The sequence below is a fragment of the Carassius auratus genome, chromosome 24 (assembly GCF_003368295.1).
Source record: "Carassius auratus strain Wakin chromosome 24, ASM336829v1, whole genome shotgun sequence".
NCBI lineage: Eukaryota > Metazoa > Chordata > Actinopteri > Cypriniformes > Cyprinidae > Carassius > Carassius auratus.
In genome coordinates, this window is record NC_039266.1 from 7101891 (window position 1) to 7117514 (window position 15624).

The following is a 15624-nucleotide window of genomic DNA, read 5'->3' on the forward strand; positions in this document are numbered from 1 at the left end:
AAGTTGACGGAAACGCTCTTTCATATATTTTGAAAAATATATTAAGATTCCTTCTTTCAGCAATTGTTGACATGTTTTCCCTTTCTCCCTGTTTTCTTTTTCTAGCCCAATGACTTTTCAATATCACTGAAAGCTCAGTCCAAAAACAAGCATTTCAAAGTCCAGCTGAAGGACAACCTCTACTGCATCGGACAACGCAAGTTTAACTCAATGGAGGAGTTGGTGGAACACTACAAAAAGGCACCCATCTTCACCAGCGAACAGGGCGACAAACTCTACCTGGTCAAGGCTCTGGCTGCCTCCTGATCCAAGTAAAAAGAATATCCAGTGACTACACTTCCAGACAGACGGACGGACTGGGAATATCAAGCATTCCAAGAATGGGAGGTACAGGGAGAGATGGACAATGGACTCCCGTTCATACGCTCGGAAACTTGCTCATATTTCATTGCGACACACACCCAATGTATCAAAATACAGTATGTTTAGACCATAGATGATGCAGTGTATTTTGATGTCAACATGTATTAGAATTACAACCTATGTCTTCTTTTGTTAATATATATTCTTTTTTCTTTGATTTTAAAAATGTATTTTTTATTTGTTCTTTAACTTCCCTGCCAATTTTTTAACAGTCCTTTCAAGTTTCTGCTGTTTAAGTCCTGACTGCAGAAGAACTTTGCTCAACATGTTTCAAAGGTCTCACATACTGTCTGTTACTGCCTGCATTGCCTGAACCACATTGAACTGTTGAAATTGACGTAATCTGCTATATTTATTAGGAATCAATATTTCTGCAAAATGCTCCAACAATAAAAGTGAGTGACGAAAACCAATATTCAGAATTAGGCAAAATCTTTTCGGGATTAATCTTGAACTACAGTCTTGCAACTTCATGTTTCCAACATTAAACAAACTTGAGGTCTTTTTGAGGATGACATCTGTATTTATGAGGGGTAAAGTTTCAGAAGCTGACAATCAAGGTGCCTATTATTGTGGTTTGTCAGCTAGTCCTAAATTTACCCACACATGTTGGATCTGTCAGGATCCATGCCATGCAATAAATGTGTCTCCACTTTGTCGTAGGACTTAGCTGTGATTAATGTCCCTTACTAGGCATTTATTTGAATGAATATTGGACTTTGTGCTAGATTTCCAGATCTTTATTGGAACCTGAACTGCAATGCCATGACAGATGATTAAAGAAGATTAAACCACATTGGTATACACAATAGGTCTTTTATAATGCAGTTTTACTAATAAAAGCAGTCTTTCATGATCCAGGCTGAAATTGCACTACAACTGGTGCAATGGCTATGGATTTAGTTATTGGTGGTGGTGGTGGTGGATTGGTTAAAAGCTTCATCAAGTGTTTGTCTTTGCTTTGCACTCATTTGGTTGCTAGCTTTCTCAAATGACCATATATCTAGTTTAGAGAATGAATGAAAGCGTGTCAGCATGAAGGCAGCATTGTGTGCTCCGGTTTCAAGGAAGGATCCATATCGCATGGAGATCAAGATCCACAGTGCTGCTTCCTTTTAGTTTTCAACTGTTTATTATAAATGGTAAGAGATGTTCCATTGAGGATCAGATGTTTGTAAGTAAAACTTAATAGATAAGTATGTTTGGTGGACCAGGCCATGGGAAAGAGATTTTCCTGGACATGTCTCCGATTCAAGTTGGGAAACATGGAAGTTTCTTTTCTGAAGACTTATGAGTAGAGTGATGATCTGGGCTCTTCTCCAGGCAACCATCACTACGACTGAAATTACTTCTCCAGCTGTTCGGAGCTAGAATGGGGAGAGTTGAGCAATGGGGAATTTTTGGGGGATGTGTGGGTGAAGAGAAAAAATAAAAGATTCGCTGAGGCATGCAGAGTTTGCTCAAGTGATTTAATCTTGGAATTAATTGGAAATTACAGATTTTTTTTTCATTGTGACCAGTTCAGATTGGTTCAGTGTGAGTAAGGTGCTTCAGGACCAACTGCTGACTCAACATTACCAAACAGTATCATTTTTCTACTGCCTTCGGTTGTTTTGTTAATGGTTTTTGAGGCTAAGGGGATGCCAAGCAACAAGTACTTATTGGATGACGTCTACCAAGAAACAACCTTTCAAAACAACCCTGCTACCCAATTTATGTTTTGATCAAGCAGTTGAGATCCACTTGTTTTGGATGAGGGATAATGGAGACGTGTAGTCTTATCAGATAGTTTTGTGCTTTAAAATGTGCCTTCATCTCAGTTGGTGGAACCAAAATGTTACTATAAGATGCATAGGTTTTGAGTATCACTTTTTATGTGTGTAATACACCCTTGATAAGTCATACAATCATCCTTACTGAGGAGCTTGTCATGACTCTTGTGACTTAAGTGACCTTCCATTTAGACCAGGGTTGTCTAATTCTGCTCCTGGAGGGCCAACGTCCTGCAGACATTAGCTCCAATCAGCTTCAACAAACTTGCCTGGAAGTTTCTAGTGCAGTGGTGTCCAAACTCGGTCCTGGAGGGCCGGTGTCCTGCTGAGTTTTGCTCCAACCCCAATTAAACACATGGACCAGCTAATCAAGGTCTTACTAGGCATACTAGCAGCTTACAGGCAGGTGTTTTGGAGCTGGTTGGAGCTAAACTCTGCAGGACACCAGCCCTCCAGGATAGAGTTTGGACACCCCTGTTCTAGTGAGTCTGAAGACTTGAAATTATGTTTAATTAAGGCTGGAATTCCCAATATAAAACTTAGTTAGGGTAAAAGCCATTTTTAAGTTCAAAGGATTGTACCAGGGGTGTTCAGTCATCTGAGACAGTGGTTCTCAATCCTGGTCCTGGGGAACTCCCAGTAATCTCTCATATCTGAAACATCTTTGAGGTCTTGGTGTCTTGAGCTGATGGGTTGAATCAAATGATTAGAAAAACATCTAAAATGGTGTTTGGGACTTCCCTGGGACCAGGATTGGGAACCACTAATCTAAGGGCAGGATTGGACACACATCTTTAATTTGTATTAAATATTACATCTACTCCTGACTAAGGTAAGTAGGCCCAGCAAAAATGGTTGCCTATTAATTTTTGTGCTGGTTAAGTATACCTGTGTGTATATAAGACTGCTAGATCAGTCAGCTTACGAGATACCTAGTAATTAGACTTACTGTTGTTATCAATCATGTAGACTTCATTTGCTCATTTCCCCCTCCAAGTTGTTACCAAACAGATTTTCTTTCCTTACTTTTGGAAGAATGTTTTAAGTGAGCTTTGAGCTTTTTGGACATCCAAACTTGGACAATACTTTGAATTATGTAGCATTGTAACACATTTGTACTAGGTTTTGGCTAATTTGCCAACATTTTGTCTCCAAACGTTATTGAAACCTGGAATATTGGGAAGTAAATTACTCCATCTACCATATCTAAGCTATCTGAGAGAATAAAAAAGGAATAATTGAGGAAGCACTGCCTTTATAAACTTAATTTTGCTACAAAAGAATGAATTCTGAATTCAGGCCATTAGATCCTCTACTGAAAAGCATGTATAGTTGTTGTTGTGGGCTGAATTGACCAGTTTTATTGAGTAACCTCATTTTGTTTTAACTATGAGTGAAGCGTCTCTGTAAATGGGCCTGAAGGTGCTGTGAAAATCAAATACAGTTGTATGCTCACTGTCTCCATGAAGAGTTAAGACTGTACAAAGGAAGAAATAAACTACACCAATATATTTTGACATCTCTTTAATATCATCCAAAGCATAAATGTGGTGTCACAATTTCAGAGGTTAAAACTATATATAAAAGCTTAATGATTAAATGTCATCTGAAATGTTATCCTGCATGATTTTGTGTAGCACTGCCATAGAAAATATATTGGAGGCATTTAATGAAGACCTACTGGGAATCATAATGTCTTTACACATGCTGTGCGTGAGACAATTAATAAAAAGACAGTCAAAATGCATACTGAAACAATCTGAAACATGTCAGCTGTAGGAAGAGAAAGGATTTGATAGAGAACCACTGGGGCACCGTGTGACCATTACGAGCGCAATTACTTGCGTATGCAGAGTTCCCTAAATACATAAATGTACTCTCCATGATTGCACAAGCAAAGCCAGAGAAAATCCCTAAAATATTAGATGTGAATGCTGTGCATACAGTACTGTATTATCGTGTTGCAACATACAGTAAGTTATATTAAACACAAAGCACACCGCAACGAGTTTCTCAACTAATCTTGTAGAATGAATTTTGTAGAAACTTGCATACACTTTACTGGTTTTCACATTCACAAGAAATCAAGAAAGCCATGCAAACACTTGGTCTGTATTAGGCAATAACATTATGTGTAGAGAGAGCAAAGTCATAACGCGATACACTATTTGATTATACTGTTAGTGTTTTTTCTTTTGAAAGAGGTTGATGGCTTCGGATGCCAACTCAACTGCACTCTCTGGTGGCCAACATTTGATGACATTCCTGTTCCCATGCAATCCATTCTACTGGATATATATAGTTTGTGAAATCAGCATAAGTGAATGCCAAATCCTAGTGTTTCAAATGTAATACATCACTGAAAATGATTCACTGAATTGACAATATTTTAAGGTAAGTGGTTGCAATCAATTTATTTTAGCTTCATTTAAATAAACACTCAGTTGACATGTCAACATATATTTTTTATGTAGCTAAAATAAACTGTTTGCAATGACTTAACTTAAAATTTTAGTATAATTTTTTCAGTGTATATATATATATGAGGTGTTTAGGCTAATAATGCCTATTAGCCCTTGTATTAAGGAAAGAGTAGTGGTTTGTGACAATTATCTTAAGGAATGTTCAGTCATTTAAAAAAAGCCTGCAATGCAATACTGAAACTGCCACAGCAGTTGGTAATTGTATTATCCTTACATTTCAAAATGAAAAAAGTTATAATAAAAATAATTTATATAGAGGCTTTAATGCTTCCAAGCAAATTTCATATGGGTTCTGGTTCAGAAATGTATAATGTGGATGTTTCTACCATTCTGGCTATGTTCAAAATTGTATACTAGATCTTACTATTGTGCAGTATACATTGTGTACTTGTACTTTTTCAGTAAAGCAGTAAAGCTTTATTCTACACATTTTAACTGTAAAATATGAAAATACTAAATGATTAATTCAGTGGCTTCCAATTATTACCTTCATTTTTTATTTTTTTTTCATTCAAAATTCAAGACCAATCAAATAACTGAAGCAAGAGTTGTGAAAAATCACAAGCGATCACTCTTGATGGAAGGGGAAGTCGAGTGCATTGAATTGTGGGATACACAAGTCCACGCTCTAAGCTCTCATTCATAAAATCTGCATTCTGTGCAAACTATAATGCCATTCAAAGGTTTGGGGTCAGTAGTTTATATGTATATCACCAAGAACACATTAAATTAACCAACGGTTACCATATTTATGTTACAAATTTGTAATTTAAATTGCAGTATTTCATATAATTACTGTACTTTTGATCAGAATGCATTTATTTTGATGCAGCCTTGGTGAGCAGAAGAGACTCCTTTCAAAATCATACTGATCCCAAACTTTTGAATGCTAGTACATACTACATACTGCAGCAACAGTAAGAATAGTATGCTTGTGTGCTGTTTTTAACACAGCCAGTCTTACTACATACGATGAAGCGAACGACATCTTTTTATTGCATAGAACTATGCAAATTGGAATGCTGCATATGTATACATTAATTTTAACATTCAGAACATTTCAGCACAAAATTTGCTAAAGTGAATGGCAAGTGATCTCATAAAACCTCAAAATGTAATCATTCAGATTCTTGGAAGAAATGCTCATAAAGGGAAAATGTGTTGACTCTTTCATAACTCTTTCAGCCCCTCCCTCTTATTGTTTCTCCTAAGAAAGCATTGACAGAACGACAGTCGTCCTCTTTTGTTCATCTGTGGGTTCATCCTTTCAATGAAAAGAGCCACACTCAGACATCTGCCACATCAGCAGCCAGCCGGGACGCGCTGTATAATGCTGCTTTTCACTGCTGCTGGCTTCAGGCCTCTGGGGATTCGTGATCGCTCTATGGAAATGTCTGCGAGACCAAATCAAAATAATGGGAAGTGTTCACATTTTCCAAAATACTTAACCATTGATGTGTCTAAAATACGATAAAGTGAATCGAAGTGCATACATTTAAACTCAAAGGTATAGTTCAGCCAAAAATGAAAGTGTGCAGTGAATTTCCTCACACTCAGGCCTCTTCTCTTTTATAGAAGATTTTTTAGCTGAAACCGTGGTCCTTGGTGATTCATTAAATGCGAGTTAATAGCTACCGGTACTTTGACAGACACAAAAACCCCTGACAATATATAGTGAAGTATCATGAAGCGAAACAATCAGAAACTGAGCAAGACAGGAGTGCATGAGGCTCTGGATTAAACATAATGGGGATGATGATAATAATAACAATAATGTTCAGTTTCTTGCACAGATTGATTGTTTTGCTTCATAAGACCTCAGAATATTATAAAGAGTAACAGGTATTCATTTTGTCTTGCATGTATGTTTTTTTTTTCTTTTGTCTCTTAAAGTGACAGCAGCTGGTGACATGCATTTATGAATCACCAAGGATCACCGTTTCAGCAGAAAATCTTCTTTACTGTTCTACTGAAGAAAAATTGTCAAATACATCTTGGATGAGCTGAGGGTGAGGAAAAGAACAGCAAAGTTTAATTTCTGGGTGAACTATCTCTTTAAAAGAATAATTTTTTGACAAAATAATGTAGACTTGTCTTATTTCCCTTGGTATCACACATATTTTACCGAGAATATTCCTTTTGTGATTCTTTTTTTCAAATTTAAGATTGTATGCTAATTCTTTTTTGGATTGTTATTTAAAAGATTGTATACTATTACGTTCAATATGGCATATATTAATTCGTTGATTCCCCCTGTGACGAACGTATTGGAAGTTGGCATCACATCAGAAGTAGAGTCTGTCTGAGATGGCCGCAGGAAGGTGGGTCATTATTTGCATGCGGATCCACCAGTGCGGCTCCATGGGGTTGTACCGTGTGTACGGACATTTGGACGTGATGGCATCGGTGATGTCGTCTAAAACCGGCTCGATCTCTCGCTGGCCGCTGTTGCAGTAGGAGCGCATGAGAGCCATGTACTGCTCAAAGTGACCTTTCCCATAGTCCTCCTGGACACCAGGGGGCGCCTCCTTCCAGAGCTTCTCTGCCGTTGTCGTGACTATGTCACGTGTCAGGATACCAGTGGCCACGATAAAGTTTCCAGGCTCAACGACGGAAACTTTAACGCCCCAAGCCTTCATTTCATACCTGAGACAATCAGAAAAGGCCTCCACTCCGTATTTGGATACACAGTAAGGGGATCGGAGAGCGTTTCCCATTCTACCGTACATGCTGGCGATGTTCACCACGCGACCTGTGACCAAAAGACAAAAAAAACTGTTTTCTATTTGAATATTTTACAAATGTAATTTATTCCTGTGATGTGCAGCTGTATTTCCAGCATCATTACTCCAGTCTTCAGTGTCACATGATCTTCAGAAATCATTTTAATATAATGATTTGCTGCTCAAGAAACATTTCTAGGGTCTCATTTATGAAACTCTCCATAGATTTCATTAGATTTTCATAGATTACTATGCATAACCAGCATATCATTACTATGCATATTCCCATCCACATGACACATTGTTTAACACCGTCAAAGGTACAAGACGTTAAGGAAATAAGAGATACAGATTACAGTTTTTTTGCTAAAAATCATCCAGTATCTTTGTTATGTTTTAGAATAGATGTAAAAAAAAAAAATGTAATAGTTAAGAAAATTTTTTAGAATAGAGTTGATCTCATTCAATTCCATTGGCCTAATAATATTTCAATTGTAAGAAAAAAAATCTAATTAAATGAATTCAGTTTTGCTGAATCTATTTTTACTCAATCTCACTGATCATTGTTCTCGCTAAAAATATTTTCTCATAACATGAGATGTGCAGTTTATTTTAAAGAAATTATTGTGCCCCTATAGCACTCCTCGCTGTCATTAAAACATAACATACCACAGGAAAAGTAATCAAGCGCATCCGCTACAAATAGGCAATGTGTAAAGTAGGGATGTAACGATTCACTCAACTCACATTTCGATTCACAATTTATTTTTTTACAAAATGAGATTTAAGACAAATTATAAATAAAATGTGTATTTTTATTATCACTTAGACAAGACGCAGCACATTTCTTTGTGAAAATGAAATATAACACTATAATAATATAGTGCTTGCATTTTATTGCTCTTTTGTTGGTTCTGATTCTATTGTCCTCATTTGTAAGTCGTTTTGGATAAAAGGATCTGCTAAATAACCAACTTCAAATGTATGTTCCTGTAGCTCAACTGGTAGAGCACTGCGCTAGCAAGCAAGCAAGCGCAAGTTTGGGGGTTCAATTCCCCGGCAACACATGATATGTAAAAATTGATAGCCTGAATGCACTGTAAGTCGCTTTGGATAAAAGCGTCTGCTAAATGCATAAATTATTATTATTATTATTATTATTTTTTTAAGATTTGTTTGTACAAATTTAAATGCGATTTTCTTAATATTTTGATTTTCAATGATTTAGATTTTTAGTTTTTCAAAATTGTTGTATCTTGGCCAAATATCGTCCTACTAGGACAAAAGTAGGACGAGTACTGCTGAACACAGACCATTTTGACAAAAAAAAAGAAAATAAATAATAATAATAATAAATATATATATATATATATACACACACACACACACACACACACACACACACACACACACACCCACATATATATATATATAGATAGATAGATAGATAGATACACATTTTTACATCATGAAGAAAAATTTCTAAATCATATTATAAAAATATACTAAAAAAAAAAAAAAAAATCACTGAAAACACAAAACACTGAAATCACAAGTGTTTGTCAGACAATAAACTCCAAAGTCCATTTGCTTTAACCATTGATCCATTCAGATCCAAACATCCCATTAATTCAGTGAAAGACTAACAGAAATGGAAACTGTAGTAGAGAAACATTAACATCTGTCTGCAAAATAAACTACCAAAACAAATTACATATTATCTATACCCACAAGATCATCACGACCAAAAGGCCTGCAGCATTCTCTAAGTCTGTTGACCGCAGGAAGACACACTTGGACTGCATGGAGTGTGTTCATCATTACTGTACCTTTAGCCCTGCGGATGAGGGGCAGGAAGGCTTTGGTCACTCTGATGGTGCCCCACAGGTTGACCTCTGAAACCTGCTTGTATGTGTCCATGGTTGTGAACTCCACCTCACCGAATGTGGAGATACCAGCATTGTTGACCACAGCCCACAGACCTGCGAGATATAATCACAAACCCCTCAAACTCACCGATCAGACATCCTGATTCAATTCACACAGTAATGAACAAATATATAACACAAGTAAACATGCAAAACTTTTTCTGCTCACCATGTTTACCTTAATATCTTATCCCACTTATTTTTAAAGCTGCAGTATGTTAAATTGAGAGTTAGTGGTTGAATATGATACTGCAGTCCAAATTCAAAATATTGGAAAGTGTTGGTTGTCCCGCCCCCTCCTCCTGCTCAGACTCCGCCCTCACAAGGGTTGCCAGTTTTTTAGGTCGAGTAGAATCTGTGCTTTCTGACCCAGTTCGTTTACTGGTTTACTCTGCTGCAATATGCTCGGTTTTCCACCAACTGGCAACCCAGTGTTGAAATACTATTGGGTGAACTGTCAGTGGGCGGAGTCACACAGACCAAAACAAAAACAGACATTTGACACTGAACGCATATTTAAAAGTAAAATAACTTGCTGCAGCTTTGATTCACAAGTATGTGATTTCAATATGTTTTTAGATATTTAGGAAACATGCGGAGATATTTTTTTGTCCAGTCTAACAAATTACATTCAGCACCTTTTAAAGTAAGAGTGGGGGGGCAGTTTGTTGTGTGAATGTGTGAAGTGTCTCGTATCATTCACAAAAACAGTCTGTTATGCTAATTTATATTGCAAACCGTTATTATTTTAAATTACGCTGTTATAAGAATTACAAACAGGTTTAGCAGTTACAGGTTTAACACATTTTAAAAAAGGATAAAAACTAACTTGGCAAATATTTTATTATTTAGTGAGCTTAAAAACATTACAAGAAGAAATATTCAGTTGACAAAGTTTTATTTGGGGATGGATCTCAGTATTAACATGGGAGGATCTATATGGATGTTTATATTTTATTATACAGTTCTGACTTTATAACTCACAATTGTGAGTGTATATAATTCTGAGAAAGTCAGAATTCTGAGTTTATATCATGCAATTCTGAGGAAAAAAGCACTCAAAAAAAGTCAGTATTAAGAGATAAAAAGTTGCAATAACTTTTTTCTCTGTTTATTTTATATTGTGATGAATGAATTCCAGTAAGTTTTCCAGTTTGGCCAATTAGTTTCAGAAGCAGGACTTTTATCTGTGTTAACTACCGTATAGTGTTCTTCAATTTATGAGCATTAATAAAAATTAAAGATTACAAGAATAAAGTCTTAAAACTGCTAGAATAAAGTCGAAATATCACGAGAATAAAGTCAAAATACTACGAGAATACATTCAAAATATTAAGAGAATAAAGTCAAAATATTACAGGAATAAAGTCGAAATATTACAGAAATAAAGTCGAAATATTACGAGAGCAAAGTCGAAATATTACAAGAGTAAAGTCGAAATACTTTGAGAGTAAAGTCGAAATATTACGAGAGTAAAGTCGAAATACTATGAGAATAAAGTCGAAATACTTCGAGAGTAAAGTCGAAATATTAAGAGAATAAAGTCAAAATACTTCCAAGAATAAAGTCAAAATGTTTTGAGAATAAAGTCAAAAAGTTTCAAGAATTTAACTAGTGGAAATTAAAGTCATATTATTTAGAGAGTAGGCCTTTATTGCGCATGTAAATGTCCAGGATTGAGAGGCCACCGGGATTGATTTAAATATTGTTGCATCCGAGCGGCCGCATCATCTTACTGGGATAAGGAATCAAGAATAAGATATTTATTAACAGACTGAACAGGAACAACTTTTTATCTGAACATCAGCTCACACACCCAATCGACATTCCTTCGGGGGTGCTGTAGCTCTCTAATATATGTGTATTATTATTTATGTGAAACAATACATTAAAATAAACTGTTTTCTTTGTGTAAATTCCAAATATGTGAAAATGTATTCTCGAAACACAACGACTTTATCTCGTAATTTTAGATTTTTATTTTTTTTTATCTTAGATTTTTTCATGAGAAGCTCTAGTTTAGATATTTTTCATTTCTTCATATTCAAGTGTTTAGATCAAGGAGATGGCACAAGGATCACGCAGCTTCAGTTCTGAGTTTAAGTCAGTAAATAGTGTGTTTTGTAAACTAATGAACTGTTTTACAGTGTGCCTTATATGCTGCTGGTTGTTTTCTGTTTGATCTGTAACACAGGTCATCTACTCATATAGTTTATAGCAGGTATAAAGAGTGATAAACAATCATTCATCTATACAGCTGTATCTGGTGGATGTGGTCTAGTGTGAGGTGAGGTGAGGCACAGTGATTGACAGAAGGGGGCGTGGCCATTATTCCCTCTAAACAAATCAGCTTTAACCATTTCTAGCCACACCCACCTGACCATCAGATTAATTATTGTTCATCACTGTTTACACCTGTAGGAACCAAAATCACATATGAAAAAATAAAACAGCATAAATTTGATCAGGTATATTAAAAAAAAAAAAAAAAACGAAAAGAAAAGAAAAAGCAATAAAATAGAGATGACAAAGTGAAGATATTAATGTTTTACATGCATTAGCACATCATACAAAGTAATTCTGCTTTAAGACTGCTCATTGACTGTCTGATGTTGGGAAAAAAGACAGATCAGTTATTTATTCTACTGACAGCCCTAAACCATTAAATCCGAATATATTTTTGTATAAACATTCAATTCATAAATACAAAAAAAAAAAAAAAGTGTTCACAAACAGAAAAACACATTTGGGAAACATTAAAATGTAATCCTCCCAACTAATTTTTTTTTTTCACAACACATTTTTTTGTCACTTGCAAATACATGGCACCATAATTTCGGCCACATCAGAACACCTTCCATTAAAACATTTGTCTGTAAATAAAAATATATCATTTTTTTTTTATTATTAATGAATGAATAATTAAATTTTCTACTGAAATGAAGCTGAAATAAAATATAAATCTACTTTATTACATAAAATATAAATACATTTCAGAAAACTTAAAAAGATTAAAATATTAGAAACATTGCCTCGGCAACTGACTGAAAATTAGTTACTATACTATATTAAAACTGCAAAAAAATAAATAAAGCCCAATCATTAAAAAAAAAAGAAAAAAAAGAAAAACTAATAAAAAATGACAGAAGCACAAATAAGAATGGTTTTTATCATGGTTTCACGTGTTACTGAATAAATAAATTCTATTGGAGAGATCTTATGTATCTGTATGTATATAAATATTAGATGAAAATCTATAGTTAATTGTGGCCAGTGTGTATTAGAGAAAAACATTTATTTCATAATGATATTTCCCCCCATTTTAAATTCTTATTATCTAATGAACATACACTTTTATTTTTTTATTTTTTTATAAAATATCAAAAAGATTAACAATGCAGATGAATTTTCACAGCCTTCTTTGATCATATTTACCAAGGGTGCCAATATTTTTGACCATAACTGTAGCTATATAGCTATATAGACAAAAGCGCAACTATAAATAATACTAAAATAACTCTGCAATGAAATGCCCTCATTCTCCATTACGGTGATCTGTCTGGTCTCCCTGAATGACCTTTGAATGACCCTCACCTTTCTCTGGCTCGTCCAGGCCAGCGGTCAGGACCTGAAGCGCCTCAGAGACCTGCTCCTCACTGCAGACGTCCAGCTGCAACACCTTCAGCTTCTCTGAGTGAAGGCTCTCCAGCTCCTTCGCACCTTCTCCGTCCTTCATCCACACACACACAACACCACATCACACACTCTGCATACACAGATCATTTATCCTAATACAAGTTTAGTCTGCATTACCACAAAACTTTAAAGAACTATACATACATAACCGTGACATGGTCATTTGGTCATAGTTCTAGAATTATGAAAAGGTTTGACACAAGACCAACTGAATCTTGTGTAATATATTGCTTCATCTCAAGCTCTCTTGACTTCCGGCCAACAGTATGTATGTATGTATGTATGTATATATATATGTGTGTGTGTGTGTGTGTGTGTGTGTGTGTGTTAATAAATCAACTTGAGCCAAGCTGCTCATTGCAGGAATAGTTGAACCATTACCTTAAACAGACAACCTGCAAACACAGTGAAACCGAGCTTGTGAAAGTGCTTGGCCAAAGCCAGTCCGAATCCAGTGTCACAGCCGGTAATGAGCACCGCTTTCCCTTCAACCTGCAGAGGAAACATTACTCAATATTACTCTCATAGAGCCACGGCATTACTGTGCAACCGCAAGTGAATGTGCCAACAATTCACCGGCCTGCTGAGAACAAAACGGTCCTCAGCTGAGCTGGAAGCGAATGGGGATCCAAATGAATGACAATAAATGATCAACTGCAGCTCAACAATCACCTCGTTTAGATTTATTAGTTAGCATTTCAATAAAATAAACTGTCAATATTTACGATAATACAAAATGTATAGAAATTGCATGCACTGAGACCAATATGTCATTCATTTCTATAAATTCAAAACCTATAAAATTCTTATATATCTACATTTCTTATGACAATGCAGGTTCATAAATTGAAATTCATATCGCTCATCACTAGGCCTCCATTAGTACTTGGCCTCCATATAAGGCAAAAAATAATTATTTCTACATTTCATTGTACACATATATTGCATCACGTACCATTTCTACTACAGATGCAACACAATACATGTATATTTGGAACCATGTGCCTCAGCTTTTATGGTAATGATACCATTACAAATGTGCATTATTAGAGAGAACTAATAAAAACAAATGCAAAAAAGCACAGAAATTTATATCATTTATCACTAGCACTCTATATGAGTCAAAGACACAACCATTAATACATTTCATACATGCACACACACACACAAACATATATACATACATACACATATTGCATAATGTACCACTTATATCATGACAATAATAATACATAACGTTAATGTACTTGCATTTACAGAATTCAAAAAAGTAGACTAATACACTTTTTGTGCATGATAGAATTGATTGAGACACTCAAGTTAATCAAAAGTACACTAACTACAGGTTCTGTAGGATTGCAACACAGTTTTTGAGAGTATAATGTAATGTGTATGTGACTCAAAAACCGATTTCAGAGTTCAGACTCATATAACATCGTACTGTAATACGCCGTTTGTTAGCTGATGTGTGTAACGTTACTGTACCGTCACTGTCCCGCGAGGCAGGCGCGGCATGGCCACATACAGCACGAACAGCGCGTACAGCAGCACTATGCTCTCGGTGACGCTCGCCTCCGGGAAGCCGCAGTACCGCGCAAAGATGTTGAGCACAGACGGTAAGCCGAAGCCCAGGACAAGCGTCAGAAACACCGAGAACGCGACGAGCAGCGCGACCCTCACCAGCGGCAGCGCAGCCATCTTGACTTGAACTGACTGTTGACAACTCTGGCGGGGCGGGGCTATAGAGTCACGTCTCATGAATTATGCAAACATACGCAAATTAATGGGACGCTTATCCATCTAAAATAGAGAGTGCACTTGAGGGGCGGAGCCATGAGCATAAATTATGATAAAATGAATAACAGTCCACTTTAATCAACAATAACCAACAGACGAGGCAAGCGTGATTTATCTATTAATTTAAAGATAATCATTATGTTACCTTAAAAAATGAGTTAGGATATTTTTAATGGGTCAGTTGAAATGTAAAAGAAAAATAATCATAAAAAAGGTTCCGTCTGAAGCTGTATTTGTTAGTTTTTCAAATATAAATGTAAAATATAATTACAAAATATAATCTATAAATATCTATAATATAATATTTATAAATAAATTATATAAGTATTATATATAACCTTAATATAAATACAACTTTATGGAAAAACTGTAACAGTCATTTTTAAAAATCATATGATTTAAAACAACGAAAGGAGTGTAATCACATTATGGCTTATGACTTTATTTGTTATTGTGCAGTAGAAACCGCATCGTTATCGCTACCATCGCGGTTTCTATTAATAAAAAATACCTAAATGCCAATAAAATTTTGCTCGACTTGAGAACTACATGGACATAACTATATTTCATAAATACAAACACTAAAATAATTCAATTTAAAAATGCCTCTCCACCAACAACCACAGGGTGTCGTAACAATTTATAAATTCATAATTTCCTGATTTTTTTTTTTTTTTCGGAATGTTACTGTTAAATGTTAAATGTTTCCATTTCTCAAATCAAACTCATGTTTTTAATAAGACTTCAGTTACAAGCTGAAAAATGTTCCTGACAGCTGAAGTGAAAGATCTATTACAGTTAA

At 35.4% G+C, this 15624-nt stretch overlaps 2 protein-coding genes across 6 annotated transcripts in view; one reads left to right on the forward strand and one right to left on the reverse strand.

Moving 5' to 3' along the window:
- Nucleotides 1–1088, forward strand: part of nck1b (NCK adaptor protein 1b) — a 38427-nt gene extending 37339 nt beyond the window's left edge. For all 5 annotated transcript variants that reach the window (XM_026200851.1, XM_026200849.1, XM_026200850.1 and 2 more), the window contains one exon: nucleotides 106–1088. In XM_026200851.1, coding sequence (XP_026056636.1) covers nucleotides 106–306 — 201 coding nt within the window. In that variant the 3' untranslated portion in view covers nucleotides 307–1088. The remainder of the gene's footprint in view (nucleotides 1–105) is intronic.
- Nucleotides 1089–3703: 2615 nt separating this feature from the next.
- On the reverse strand, nucleotides 3704–14753 carry bdh1 (3-hydroxybutyrate dehydrogenase, type 1). Its single transcript, XM_026200854.1, has 5 exons — nucleotides 14511–14753; nucleotides 13407–13517; nucleotides 12924–13059; nucleotides 9231–9383; nucleotides 3704–7430 (listed from the first exon to the last, which is right to left on the reverse strand). Exons 1-5 carry the CDS (start codon nucleotides 14721–14723, stop codon nucleotides 6964–6966), a joined length of 1080 nt encoding a protein of 359 aa, XP_026056639.1. The 5' UTR covers nucleotides 14724–14753; the 3' UTR covers nucleotides 3704–6963.
- Between the last annotated feature and the right edge of the window lie 871 nt (nucleotides 14754–15624).